We start from the raw sequence: 15,918 nt of genomic DNA, 5'->3' as shown, positions 1-15,918 counted from the left end.
TATCAGGAGTTCGTTCACATTCAGACACATCGCCGTGCTGCTGTGTTTGCCTAAATCCTCCAGATTACCAGCAGGGTCAATGGTTAAAATAGACGGGGCAGGAGACCTGCTGCACTGAGTCTGCTGGATACAGGGATTGAGGGAGAATCCCCATTTATACGGTTTACATGAACGCACTTATCTTTATAATGATATAAATTGTGGTTATGTGTATATGAAATTACGAATAACAAGTGTAGCAGGGCATTAAATCACTATTTATTTCTTTGCATTTTAACTTTGTAAACTATAAACTCATGCGTTAAAATTTATCAAGTTTATTCTCAACATTTTATGTCTGAAAAGACAACATATTTTTCAAAAATAAGTATTTAATAAAATAGTTTTAAAAAAAAGGCAAATATTGGCATATATCAGTCAGCCCACTGATCTTAGATCATTTAATCAAAGTAAAAGATTGCATTTGTGGTAAAAATCAGATTTAATATCATCATCTTCCTCCACTCTTTTGTCATTAGTTTTCAGAAACATCTGATGCAGGACCAGGAGTCGACGGGACTTTAAAGAAGAATGATAAACGGGTAATAGTGCTTATAAATGAAGGCTAAACAGCCTGGTGTTTTCCTCACGTGTGTTTTAGTGATGCTTTTCATCTCTCCAGACTCTGGGAAAGAAACTGCGGCACTCTCTGCTGATCAGACGCAGCTCAAAGGTACATTTCTCAAGCCTTACTTTATACACTGTGAACTCGTGTTTTGAAGGTGCCAGAGAACACACTGATACTGTATGTTTACATTATTCACAGATACAACACAGCAATATAATCATTTAAAGGAGACATATTCATGCAAAAATCACTTTCATAAGGGTGGCAGCAGTGTGTGAATGTAGCCAGCACTGTAAAAAATGCTTTCCACTTTATGGAAATTATATAATTTATAAATTATAATAATTTATAAGAGACTTGTAAAGATGTTTATGTTATATATATATATATGTTAGGTTAATATATTTATTAATTCAAACAAACACATTTATGTTTTATTTTAATGTGCATTCATGTATTTTTATTTAATATGCATTTTTTTTGGAAATGATTTAATATTTAGCCATATTAATTTATAAATTCATTTTACAGGCATTTGAACAACTTTTTGCTTTATGTAAAATGTATTTTTTACCTTGTCTAGAATACACACGCCTTTTCATACAGCGGGGGAAATAACTATCAAACAGGTCATAATTTTTCTCAGAAAACTAAAGGTGCTGTTGACTTGAAATTTTCCCCGGATGTTGATAACAATCACAGAAATCCATACATGCAAACAAAACAAATCTAATTAGTTTACAGATGAAGTTCTGTCAAATAAAATATGACAGGAAAAAGTATTGAACACATGAAGGAAGGGAGGTGTAGTTGTGCAGGGAAAGCCCAGACCGCAGCTGAAATCTCTCAGTAGTTCTTCAGCAACCTTCCTCAGTGTAAATGAATATCAGCTGCTTCAGTCCAACATCTACATTAGCAGGAGCATGAAGATCCAACCATTTCAGCAAGACAATGATCCAAAACACAGCCAAGGAGACTCTCAGATGCTTTCAGCGAAAGATAATCAAGCTGTAGAATGGCCCACCCAATCACCTGACCTAAATCCAATAGAGCAGTGGTTCTCAAACTGTGGTACGGATTTCCCTCTAGTGGTACTCGGAGGAATGAAATATGTCATGTACATGCTGGATATATTTCAAAATGTATCAAAAATGATGTATATAATATGCCATATATGACATATAGCCTATATTTCCGAGGTAATCTGCCATGTTTTTTAACTGTACTGTTTTTGGTGGTACTTGGAGAAACAATTTTTTTCTGGGGTGGTACTGGGTGAAAAAAGTTTGAGAACCACTGCAATAGAGAATACAGAATAAAGCTCAGATTCAGTAGAGGCGACCCACAGAAGAGTCAAGATTTTGACACTCTGTTTAAGACTGAGAAACTCACACCTGAGAAATGCATGACTTCATTCTTCACATGAGAGGCGTCTTTAAGCTGCAGCATTAAAAAAAAGCTTTTTTATATAAAGTATTCATCACAGTTCAGTAGTTCAGCTTTTTCTCTTTGTGTCATGCCATTCTTATCACACACAACTCATTTCCAGATTTCATTCATTCATTCATTTTCTTGTCGGCTTTGTCCCTTTATTAATCTGGGGTCGCCACAGCGGAATGAACCGCCAACTTATCCAGCAAGTTCTTACGCAGCGGATGCCCTTCCAGCCGCAACCCATCTCTGGGAAACACCCACACACATTCACACACACACTCATACACTACGGACAATTTAGCCTACCTAATTCACCTGTACCGCATGTCTTTGGACTGTGGGGGAAACCGGAGCACCCGGAGGAAACCCACGCGAAGGCAGGGAGAACATGCAAACTCCACACAGATACGCCAACTGAGCCGAGGTTCGAACCAGCGACCTTCTTGCTGTGAGGCGACAGCACTACCTACAGCACCACTGCCTCGGCCATTTCCAGATTTGTTTTGTTTTATTTTTATGTTTATGTTGTTTGGGTTTTTACTAAAATCTGTTTCAATCCCATGTCAACAGCTCCACTGGGAATATTATTTCCCCCACTGTATGTTCTGCATAATTTCTTAACTCAGAACTTCTTAAAAATTACTATTTTCTTGTCCAAATATCTCAAATCTCTTAATTAAGAAGCGTTTTCTAGGCAAGAGCAAAATATTGTCTTGTTTTCAGAAACAGTGAGTCAAAATTTGGTTAGTCTCTACTTTAAACAAGCTAAAAAATCTGCTAACGGCGTGAGTGAAATAATCTTATGCCAAAACCGAAAACAAGATTGTTTTGCCTACTCCATTGGCAGATTAAAGGAATCTAGGATATATCTCATTATTTAATTCATTACCTCTGTTACACATCTATTAAACATGCCATTGTGTCCTTCATTTCAGGATAAAACTGGAGATGAACTGAAGAGCTCAGAGACCAACACAAACTCTCTGCATCGCGGCTCAAAGGTCAGAATTTATCAACTAAATCACAAATAATTTTATTTTCAAATAAATAAATGCATTTATTTATTATTTATATGCACTTATTTCTATTATTGTTGGAGTTTTTTAACTTTTTGTTTTGTATTTTTTGTATTTCTTCAAAATTATTCTTTATTGTTTTAATAATTTATTGAACTTTACTGTAAAGTTTTAAATGTCAAAATCTAAATTTTAGGCCTTAAAAAGTCTTAAATGAACTGAAATATTGTGTTGTAGGTCTTAAATCATTTTAAACAGGTCTTAATTATTCTCTGTCCATGTAAATCTACCAGTCAGGCTGACACCCATCCATATATACTTATTTCCATAAATATATAGATAATTGTGTAGTCTAAAGATGTGTACAGAGAATAGTTATGTATATATGCATACTGTGAATCAAATGCAAAATACATATATTAACATATATATTTGTTCTGTAGACAATCCAAAACAAATTTTGCTTAAGAAGGCTAATAATATTGACCTGAATTAAAATCAGCTTGTTTTCTAGCCAAAATAAAACAAATAAGACATTATGTTAACATTTTTAACATTGTTACGTAGCGGATGCAACGTGCTACGCACATAAGGTTAAGGATGACCATTGTTAAAAGAGGTCACCCGGAGTCCCCGTTCCTGCTCCCCAAGCACTCACACACAGGTCAAGTTGTCAAAAAGGGGTAACAGATTTATTAAACAAATATTTCAGTATCAGCGAACAAAAAGACCAAAACAACAAACAAAACAAGGTACGCTACCCAATATTAAACTTCTTCCCTAAACCGAAAATAAAGTTCCGTAAATAAAACATTCAATTCTACCCTCCATAACTATCCATTAAACAGGAGAAAACGGGACAAAAGAAAAAGGGCCTTCCCTTTGATCATTCAGCAGTAGGTAAACATTCGCCACAGCTAACACAGGATACCGTCCTAGTACCGTATTTAACAGAGTATCTCACCAGATGACTTGAAACAGGGTTGTAGAAAGGAATTAAACCAGCAGCCAACGCTAATGCAAGTTACTGTCCTATTACCGTAATTTACAGAGTATCTCACCAGATTACTTTGGAAAAAGGTTTCAGACAGAAAGAAATCACTGCCACACAGAGAACACAGAGCGATCTGCTCACACACACACACACACACACACACACACACACACACACACACACACACAACAGTGAGGGGAAACAGGAAGAGAATTCGGCGAGCAGCGCCAACAGCGTGCCCCTCTCACAGCTGCACCTGATCTCCGCTCATGTGGAGAGAAAGAGACAGATAATAGAGGATACAACACACACAGGAACAATACACACTAGCATTGTCAAAATAATGATACTCAATATGTGACAAAGACTTTCTCCAGATTAAAAAAATATTATAGGAAATACTGTCAAATATTCCTGAATCTGTTAAACATCATTTGGGAAATATTTGGAATGATTTTGACTGACTGTATATATAAACAAATAGTTGATACAATGTAGTCGTGCATATAGTTATACACACAGAAATACTTTGTACACTGAAATATATTTAACATGAACTTTTATTTTGGATACAGTTATTTCACGATTAATAATCTGACAGCAATAAAAATTGAGTTGATTAGTAATATTAGTTTGTATTTACATGATATATACATGTGCTCTTTTTATATTTAAGCATGTATATATAGATACACAAGGATACTATACATAATGTACAAACATTCATTCATTCATTTTCTTGTCGGCTTATTCCCTTTTTTAATCTGGGGTCACCACAGCGGAATGAACCGCCAACTTATCCAGTACATTTTTACGCAAGGGATGCCCTTCCAGCCGCAACCCATCCCTGGGAAAATGAACAAACATAAACAAAATAAACATATTCTTATATAATTTGTGTTATATATATATATAAATGTTTATAAATATATACCGATATTTTACACTATATAGTCATGCATGTATTTATAGACACAGTAGGCACAAATATATTTTGTAAATATGATCCTTTATTTTTAATGTGTTTATTGTTTAACAGCACTAAATTGATTATTGTGTTGCGTTTTCAGATCATCGGTGACGAGTTTTTTGCTCCAGATGAAGAAGATCAAAGAAATGAGGCAGAAAATAAATCAGTGAGAGGCTCATTACTTATGCAGGATTATTGCTGAAGTGATTATAGATTTATGTATTTGAAGATTGTGTTTTTCTTACTCTCAACAGAAGAAATCGACAAAGCCCAAGATTATTACGCAGCGCAGAGGATCGAAGGTGAATAACAGTTCATTATCACAATCTGTAGGAATCATTTTATTATATTTTACATGTTTAAGACATAAACAATGCACAATTATATGCACTTAATTCTATCATTGTTGAAGTTTTTTAACGTTTTGTTTTGCATTTTTTGTATTTCTTCAAAATTATTCTTTATTGTTTCAATAATTTATTGAACTTTACTGTAAAGTTTTAATGTCTCAAATGTCAAAATCTAAATTTTAGGCCCTAAAAAGTCGTAAATGAACTGAAATATCGTGTTGTAGGTCTTAAATCATTTTAAACAGGTCTTAATTATTCTCTGTCCATGTAAATCTACCAGTCAGGGATGTGTTTCCCAAAACCATCAATAGCCAATTAAGGTCGTGAGTTCTATCGTTACAAGCATAGTTTGTTGATTTGCCGTTTCTCAAATCTGTCGCTCCAACGAACATTCCCAAACTGCGTCGCAAACTTGAGCGCTCACAACTACACCTCTGGAGCTGCAGTTAGAAACATATTTCCTGGCTGTGTTCTATTCCCACTTATCCCTCCCTTTGCCCTATTCATTTAGAAGATTCTAACATTCAGAGTTGGTATTATTAAAAGTACAAAAGCATTAAGGTCATCTCTCTTAGGTGTAATTTGCATTCAAACTACCTTTACAGTTCAGTTTTAGCGATCTTCATGTTTACAGTTGTGCTCCCTTCGCAGTGCACTTTAAAAAACATTGATGTCATTTTGAACACAGCCTCATGGAGAAAGCTATAGGTGCCCTATTATATAAAAGAGGAATTTATGTAACGTCTCCAAAGCTTGTGGAAAAAAAAGCACACGTTAATTCTTTTAGTTTATTGTGGGTTATTTATTAAATATCTGTACTGTATATGACATGGGCCTGCCTGTTAAAACTTTCTGCAGTGGTTTACATGTGTCAAATTGTAAAAGTAGACATTTACAAATAAATAAATAAATAAATAAACAATATCCTACTTAATATTAATAATAATAATAATAATAATAATAATAATAATAATAAAAATAATCATCATCATCATCATTATCAAAATTAATATCATTATTAAAGTAGGATTTTTTTCATTTCCAATCAATAATAAATATTACATTTCATTTTATAATAAATAGCCTCATTATTTATTTATATGATTTATATGATGTTAGAATAGTGTCAGCTTTTGTTAGTGATTTTATGTTTTAGAGGAGAATATGTAATGTTCAACTTCTCAATAATATTAGTAAAGCAAACACAGTCCATATGTGGCGTTTACACATATTTCAGTTAATATGGGAAGCGAGTGCATGTTTTCACAAAATCTAATATTGGATTTTATTTTAAGTGCGTGTGCGTGTAAAACAATATCATTTGCACAAAGAAGTTATGGGTTTTTCTCTAAACAAGTAGTTACTCCGCCCCGTATAGAGCGTCATTATGGGCGTTTTAAAGAGAAACTAGGGGTTTTGGGAAACACTCGTTCTTTTCCCAAGCGATGCATCGTACCATGATAGTTCACCCGTGAGTTACGTCATTGTTTGGGAAACGCACCCCATGCAATCACCAGCAATCCATCTCCATAAAAGTTTAAACAAAAGTTTATTTATTTACTCTATTTACAAATATGATGATTATCCACCTTACAATAACATTTGTTGTTAGTGTTTTATCCGGGCCATTAGAACAAATCCTTAGCATTAAACCTTGTGTAAGTCAGACATTTCATTCATTATGTTCTTATAAAGTCTTTAACTTGACTTGATGAAACTCTGCTATATATCTGCTTTCCATATTAAACTACATATTGTTATATCAAAATATAATATATAACATTATAATTAGTTATTAAAATAATAATAATAGTTTATAATGTATGCATTAAATCTAAATAACTTCATGTGATGTGTTGTATATACTTTACTCTTTATGTTTATAGTATACACATACAATATAAACGATATAAACGTGTATTACACACGTTATATATTTCTTTACTCTTTCATGCAAAGATTGCTGAAGCTTCACAATAGTAAACAATAGTAAAATAAAATTAATAAATAATAGTTATATATATGCATTAATTTAAATAATTTTCATGTATTGTGTTAAATATGTTGTATGTTTCTTTAGATTTCTAATATATACAATACAATATAAATAATGTGAATATAATCTGCTGTATAAATGTTCTTATTAACTCTTCCAGGTGAAAAGTGCTGAAGCTAAAGGATTGACTCCAGACTCAAAGGTGTGTTCAGAGATTCGCCGTTTATAGTAATCAGTTTGCTGATGATAAAGATCACTAATATTGAAACACCTTTCACCTTTAATTGTCTCTTTAGGATGAGTTCACACTAAAGCATGCAGATCTCTCCACGTTTGGAGAGAAAAATGGGGACGTCAAACTGGTAATAATGCACAATATTCCTCTTTATGGTCTAATCTTTTATAAACAAATAAACATACATTCATGCATATGTGCATATCATTAAACTCTATTTATTTATATGTTTATATATAAGCAACCACAAAAATCCAAGTCTCCTGTTCCTCACTATCCAGCAAAGGTAATGCTTGTTTTGTTTTTTATTTAGTTTAATGATTTTTTATGTAAAAACTGAACAATAGTTTTGTATTTGTGTAGAAAAATATTACAAAATATTGCAAGATATATGATGCATTACACATTTTTGCATATTATGATGTTAAATTGCAAGTGTATGCACTGAAATTATTATAAATAGTAATTATTAAAATAAATATTTAGAGTTATTTAAATATGTACAGATATTATATTTATAATAAATCATTTAATAATAATAATAATTTAAGGCTTTTGCATTAGTTTACATTAATAACGTTTTTAGTTTACTGTAAATGAATCATCACCTCATTACATGTTGTTTTACATCTTATTTAAATCTGTAGTTCAGTGATGTTTTAATGCTCATATGGCTTATTTTCAGGACACTTCTGCAGCGGGTCTGAAGTCTCTACAGGGTCCTGCACCGATCGACTCAAAGGTGCGTTTGCACTTTAAACTATATATTCAGCATACTGACTGGCCTAAATAAAAGTTGAAACGATGACTGGAAAATAAGCTAAATAAAGCCACAAGACTGATGCGTTTTGAACAGGATCTGGTTAAATATTCTGTTCAGTTTTGTTGTTTAACAATTGCTATTTTAAATGTGTTTTTATATATTAATAATAAAATAAACATAAAAAGTTTCCACAATTATTAATTTCCACAGTATCTGATTGAATATATGTGTCTGCATGTTCACAGTATTTCCCCAAAGACCCGTTTCTGAATGGAGATCTGGGCTTTCGGGACCGGCGTGAGGTAAATCCGCTCTCTCTTTACAGTCTGATGTCTTTGTTTATTTGACCAGCATTTGACCGGCACAATTTTTAATAATAAAAAAAATCTATAAAAAAAAATAAATAAAATAAATTCATTAAAATATGTCTTTAAGGTAAAGGTTAAAGCTAAGGTAAAATTAAATTGATATTTTATTTGATGTAATATTTAAATGATTATAATCAAAGAAAATGCATTTTACACATTTTAGTGAAATTATATTATATTTTATTATATTATATTATACTATTATATTTTATTATTATATTATATTATATTATATTATATTACATTACATTATATTATTTTATATTATATTATTATATTATATTAAATTATTATATTATATTATTATATTTTATTATTATATTATATTATATTTATTATATTATTATATATATATATATATATTATATCATATTATATATATTATATTATATTATTATATTTTATTATATTATATTATATTATTTTATATTATATTATTTTATTTTATTATATTTTATTATATTATTATATTATATTTTATTATTATATTATGTTATATTATTTTATTATTATATTATATTTATTATATTATATATATATATAATATTATATCATATTATATTATATCATATTATATATATTATATTATATTATATTTTATTAGTATATTATATTATATTATATTATTTTATATTATATTGTTATATTTTATTATTATATTATATTATATTTATTATATTATATTATATTATATTATATTTTATTAGTATATTATATTATATTATTTTATATTATATTGTTATATTTTATTATTATATTATATTTATTATATTATTATATATATTATATTATATCATATTAAATTATATCATATTATATATTATATTATTTTATTTTATTATATTATATTATTATATTTTATTATATTATATTATATTATATTATATTATATTATATTATAATATTATATTATATTATATTATATTGTTATATTTTATTATTATAATATATTATATTTATTATATTATTATATATATTATATTATATCATATTATATTATATCATATAATATATATTATATTATATTGTTATATTTTATTATATTATATTATTATATTTTATTATTATATTATATCATATATATTATATTATATTATATATTATTATATTATATTAAGCAGATATTTTTTCAACATAGTTTTTGATTCTTTTTTCAGAAAATTATGATAAAAAATTACATTTGAGTTCAGAGAGCATCAATTAAAGACCACCTCTATAGGAAATAAAATGTGCTTATCCATAACACTGTTATATATATATATATATATATTGTATGTGTGTAATGTGATGTGATGTGATTTGCGTGTGTGTTGTAGAGTGTGGATGAAGAGGACAGAAACACAGAGGAGCAGTTCAGTGTACACACTCATGAGCAGGTATAAGAAACACTTATGATTACTACAGCATCTCTCCATGATGGCATCATTCACCGAGCAGAGGGTGTGTGTGCATGTGTTTGTGTGTGTGTTCAGCAGAAGCTGAAGAAGAAGGTGTCAGTGAAGTTTGTTCCTCAGAGAGGTTTCGTCATCGGTCGCTCCAGAGTAAATACCTCACACTGATGCTCTTATTCTCACTGTTTATAGTGTTTCACTATTTTGGGGAACACTTTAGTTTAAGGACAATTCTCACTATTAACTAGTGGCTTATGATAAATATATTTAGGATTAGGATACTTATACACACTTATAAAGGACATATTCTGCATGATCTCATTCTACATCCCGAATCATACCCAATACCTCAACCCATCTACTAAACCACAAGAAATCACACCTGTAAATGTAAGAACTATTAATTAGGAGTTTATTACGGCAAGTCACAGGTAATGACTTGTTAATAGCGAGGACTGAACCTTAAACTAAAGTATAACCAAAGTTTCTAATGACGTTTTTGTGTTTGTTAATAGATTGAGAAGATTACCAAGGAAAAGAGGGAAGAAATCCCACATTTTGAGGTATTTTCACTGTAGAGTGCTTCAGCATTAGTATAGTTTGTGTTTATTACACTGCTCTCTGGAATTCTTAGTTCTGATTGGTCAGTCACGACATTACATATATATATATATATATATATATATATATATATATATATATATATACACACACACACACAGTTGAAGTCAGAATTATTCGCCCCGCTTTGAATTTTTTTCTTTTTTTAAATATTTCCCAAATGATGTTGAACAGCAAATGTTCACAGTATGTCTGATAATATTTGTTCTTCTGGAGAAAGTCTTATTTGTTTTATTTCGGCTAGAATAAAAGCAGTTTTTAATTTTTTAAACACCATTTTAAGGTCAATATTATTAGCCCCTTTAAGCTATATATATATATATATATATATATATATATATATATATATATATATATATATATATATATATATATATATATATATATTTTTTTTTTTTTTTTTTTTCTGATAGTCTACAGAACAAACCACTGTTATACAATAACTTGCCTAATTACCCTAACCTGCCTAATTAACCTAATTAACCTCGTTAAGCCTTTAAATGTCACTTGAAGCTGTATAGAAGTGTCTTGAAGAATATCTAGTCTAATATTATTTACCGTCATCATGACAAAGAGAAAATAAATCAGTTATTAGAGATGAGTTATTAAAACTATTACGATTAGAAATGTGCTGAAGAAATCTGCTCTCTGTGAAAAAGAAATTGGGGGAAAAAATAAACAGGGACGCTAATAATTCTGACTTTAACTGTGTGGGTTATATCTTTGTGTTTGGCGCCATCTTGTGACTGAATAGTAATGAGTGTTTCTTTTTGGAAGTTTGACATTTAACAACAGAGCTAGTAAATCAGTACAGCTCAGATCAGTGTTTTGTGTCTGATAGTTCAGTTTTAATATATTGTCTTCAACTGTTTTATATGTATATAGGAAATATTACAAATTAGTTTAGACTAAAAGACTAAAATGTTAAGTTGAAGTTTTTTGTTTAACTGTAAGTAAAAGCCGAGTACTGTTTTCTCCCTCTATGATGCCTTGTGTACATCATCTTATGCTTTGGGAGAAGCCTGTGGCATTTCTGGTCCAAGAAAGCCAGAATGTTCCAGCGGTATGAATAATATCAGACTTGACTCTGTGTGTGTGTGTGTGTGTGTGTGTGTGTGTGTGTGTGTGTGTGTGTGTGTGTGTGTGTGTGTATTTATATATCCATCTAGCTGAGGGATGTTTCACCACTTACTGTAACTTGATGAACATTTCGACATCTGTCTAGACGTCTGACAGTGTTGTTGATGTGTTTCAGGAGAATGATGAAGCTGAACTGAAGGGAGCCTGTGGGTTCACTCCTCATCCTCATCTCAAGGTTTGACTTTCAGAATCATTCAGCTGATTGGGAAGATTCATAAGGATTCATATTCCATATCAGGGCTCAAAATGAACCTTTTTGCTTGGTAGCACCGCTGCTCCTAACTTTAAAAATGTAGGCGCATCAGCCAAAATATAGCCGCACCCACCAATTATAAGCACTGTTACTACAAGTGTTATACAAACATATTTATTGCATTTGAAATCAACACTAATCAAAACTAACAAGCAATAAAATATATTTATGCATGCGTGAAGAAAATATGTCTCAACAAAATCCCGTTATCACAAGAAAATACATTTATATAACATAATTGAGTGATTAAAGGATATACAGAGCGCACACCGGCCCTGCACACACTGCTGGACATGAATGAATCAGTTAAGGATATAACTGTGCTGTTCTCACGGGTGCTGTCTGATATTGTACTGATGCTTTTGACATATACTGTACCTTATTATATGCATACGTCATGTTCATAGCAATAGCAGTCTTTTCATGAGTAGCGATATCAGTTTACTCAGTGCAAGCCCGTTTGTGATGGTGTACGTGGTGTTAAATTTGATGGATATCTGCCACTTGCATGGCGGACAGCATCTGGCATTTATATGAAGGATTAAACAGAAGCTCTCGTGCTAGATGTGGCAAACATTTACCTGAAAAAATTCCATCCCAGACTTTTCATAGCGGACTTGAAGCCAACGGAAGTCTTTTATCCACTCTTGGAAAAGCGTAGATGGTGGATTAACATTCAGCACATGATCACTAGTAAGATTTGTCATTATTTGTAACTTTAGATGTCATGGTTTCTAAAACAAAATCTGTCAGTGTTATCTTCATTCTCATCTTCAGCGCTTTACAGTTTTTCGTGGTAGTAGCTCTCTGTCATCCCAAGCCAGAAGGCGTTGACAGTGATTGACAGCTGATATTTCAGTGCTAGAGTAGTGGACCAATAAGAAGAGCGTGAAGGCGGGGCAAGCATTACAGAATTGGCTTTGTTTACTGCAGCAAGTTGACATGACAACTGTTTTAAACCATTCCTGAGCGCTGCGTTTCAAGTGCAGAGATGCATTCTGCGTGAATGTCTCCCGTGCATGTGGTGAACATTTTGCAGTAAAAACTGGTCGCAAACAACAATTTTATGCACTCGCACAGATGCTCCCAAATATATTTTGAGGTCGCATAGATAAAATTTAGAGTGCATATGCCACGAAAATGGTCGCAATTTCGAGCCCCTTATGTTGTTTCAGCAGTGGTTTGATGCTTTAATGGTAGGGGCGTAACACCAGTGCTCTGGCCAAATTCCCTCCATCTGCCCTTACCCATCATGACCTCCCAATCATCCTCATCCTCTGAATTGGCTCTATCACTGTGTGGTGAAGCACTGGCGCTGTTGTCTTGTAGCTGCCGTCGCATCATCCAATTGTAGCTGCACACTAGTGGTGGAGTAATGACACATCCCACTCATGATTTTGAAGTGCTTTGGGTGTATGGCCACACACGATAAATGTGCAATATAAATACATGATTATCAACTAAATTTAGGCCGAACACTTTCTTAGATATGAGAATACCAATATTAAGTAAAGTATAGTTCCAGTTCTTGATTCTGATTGGTTGAGTCGGATTCTGAACTGTTGTAAAATGCTCTACGAACACACACCTGTGATCGCTGATTGGCAACCATTCCACTAACAGCTACTCAGCCAGAGGAACTGTTTTATTTTGCTTTGTATTTAGTGAAACCTTGCAATATATACAAAATAGGCATTAAATAAAAGCAGTAATCTCAAAAAATCCATTGCATATGATTAATTTAAAACATCAACATCCCTAAGCTGTTATAAATTCACTGTAAACCATAGCTTTATGGAGATTATTTAATATATTGGACTAAGCTTTTCTGACCTCATGAATTATTTTACAAGGGTATTTCTGAGGTGTTTATTAGTCTCTTAAATTGCTTAAATAATTTATAAATTAAGTTGTATGTTAAATATGAAAACTACCTAACAAAAGTCTTGTTGTGGATCCCAGTTTTAAGTGAAATAAATAATAGCTTGACTTCTAATTGATCATTTGTAAAAGTGGCAGAAGGTGGATTTTTCCGCACTCTAAGAAATAAAGGCATGTGAGCTGTCACTGGGGTGTTACCTTTTCAAAAGGTGCAAATTTGTATCTAAAAGGTCCATATTAATACCTTAAGGGTAACTATTAGTACCTAAAAAGTACAAAAGTGTTCCTCCTAAAATTTGTAGTTCCTAATATGTAATTTGAGGTACCAATATGGACCCTTCAAGTACAAATGTGCACCTTTTGAAAAGAGTGTGATGAATCATCTGTTGATCTGCATCCCAATCATCACCAATACTGCAGAAGACCTACTGGAACCAGCATGGACCAAGATTCTCATAGAAATCAGTCAAGTTTGGTGAAGGAGAAATCATGGTTTGAGAGAGATCTGCAACATCAACAGCCTGAGGTTTCAAGACATCTGTGCTGCCCATTACATTACAAACCACAGGAGAGGGACAATTCTCCAGCAGGATAGCGCTCCTTCTCATACTTCAGCCTCCACATCAAACCTCCTGAAAGCAGAGAAGGTCAAGCTGCTCCAGGATTGGCCAGCCCAGTCACCAGAAATGAACATTATTAAGCATTTCTGGGGTAAGATGAAGGAGGAGGCGTTGAAGATGAACATAAAGACTCTTGATGAACTCTGGGAGTCCTGCTGAACGCTTTCTTCTTCATTCCAGATGACTTTATTAATCAGTGATGTGAGTCATGTCAGAGATGTATGGATGCAGTCCTCCAAGCTCATGATGGAGTCAGACACAATATTCATTCTGTCTCCACTGCAGCAGGACTTTATATTCTATACTGGACATTATTTCTGTTCAGTGATGAGACTTTAGTCTGAGCAGAGTCAGACCGCACTGTCCTCATCAAATCAGTCAACATCAAGACATGATCAGATTTTATTGTGCTCAAATCAGCAAAATCCAGAGGCCTTTGCCTTTCATATAAGACACTTCAGATACCAAATCATCAACTAGAAGTCCAGTTATTATCTGCTGTTCCTACAACTTAGACAGGCGACAAGACTTTGTCAGGTAGTTTAATTACTGTAAATTATTTTGATGTTATTAGTCACCCAACCCCCCACCTCCAAAAATCTATGGTGGTTTTGTAAACGTTCATCTTCATCTGGGTCAAAACAGACCCGAGCGTGTAGATGTGTGGTTAAGATGCTGAACTCAGATCAGCTGTGCTTTCAGGATGAAGATGGCTTCGATGACCTCAATGATTCAGTGTTTCCTCACAAGCCTCACGAGCTCAAGGTACAGATGTGCTTGATATACTTGAGTTTAATGTGTCACGTCTGTCCACTAAACATCCTTCAATGATTCTGCAGGACGACACATTCCTGAAAACCGAAGCCGGGCGCAGTCTTTCCCCTCAGGACTTTAAGGTTCGGACTGTTCACTCTCACACATTTAGATTTCTTTGAAGTAGTTTTAGAAAGGTGGTTGCTAAGATAACATCAGTGGTTTCTAAGATGTTGATGGGGTCATCCGGGTGATTAAGGTGTTCCTAGGGTACCGACTAGTTGCTAATCACTTCCTTGGGTGTTGCTAGCAAACCCCAGACATTTGCTAAGGTAAACTGGGTGTTGCTAACCAGTTACTAGGGTGCTGATATGTGGTTGCTAGGGTACTGTAGGTGGATACTCTGGTTGCAAGTTAGTTTCTAAGGTAAACTGGTTGGTTACAAGGCAGTTGCAATGGTACTGTTGGTGAATGCTATGCAGTTGCTACAGTACTTTGGTGGTTTCTGTGGTGTTGTCAGGCAGAT

General features: G+C 32.7%; 1 protein-coding gene across 1 annotated transcript in view; it reads left to right on the top strand.

Annotated features, from left to right (window-relative positions):
- The window catches only part of si:cabz01007807.1, a 57,837-nt gene that overhangs the window by 22,566 nt on the left and 19,353 nt on the right, over positions 1-15,918 (top strand). Inside the window, exons 9-24 of the mRNA XM_087260161.1 lie at positions 519-581; positions 662-712; positions 2,977-3,042; positions 5,122-5,187; positions 5,276-5,323; positions 7,528-7,569; positions 7,664-7,729; positions 7,844-7,888; positions 8,288-8,344; positions 8,611-8,667; positions 10,050-10,109; positions 10,206-10,274; positions 10,640-10,687; positions 12,001-12,060; positions 15,342-15,404; positions 15,479-15,535. Coding sequence (XP_087116287.1) covers positions 519-581; positions 662-712; positions 2,977-3,042; positions 5,122-5,187; positions 5,276-5,323; positions 7,528-7,569; positions 7,664-7,729; positions 7,844-7,888; positions 8,288-8,344; positions 8,611-8,667; positions 10,050-10,109; positions 10,206-10,274; positions 10,640-10,687; positions 12,001-12,060; positions 15,342-15,404; positions 15,479-15,535 — 918 coding nt within the window. The remainder of the gene's footprint in view (positions 1-518; positions 582-661; positions 713-2,976; positions 3,043-5,121; positions 5,188-5,275; positions 5,324-7,527; positions 7,570-7,663; positions 7,730-7,843; positions 7,889-8,287; positions 8,345-8,610; positions 8,668-10,049; positions 10,110-10,205; positions 10,275-10,639; positions 10,688-12,000; positions 12,061-15,341; positions 15,405-15,478; positions 15,536-15,918) is intronic.

This window comes from Danio rerio, chromosome 7 (assembly GCF_052040795.2).
Source record: "Danio rerio strain M-AB ecotype USA chromosome 7, GRCz13ab, whole genome shotgun sequence".
In the NCBI taxonomy this organism is placed as follows: Eukaryota; Metazoa; Chordata; class Actinopteri; order Cypriniformes; family Danionidae; genus Danio; species Danio rerio.
The sequence above is the reverse complement of the archived record's forward strand: the minus strand, read 5'-3'. Positions and strand labels throughout refer to the sequence as shown.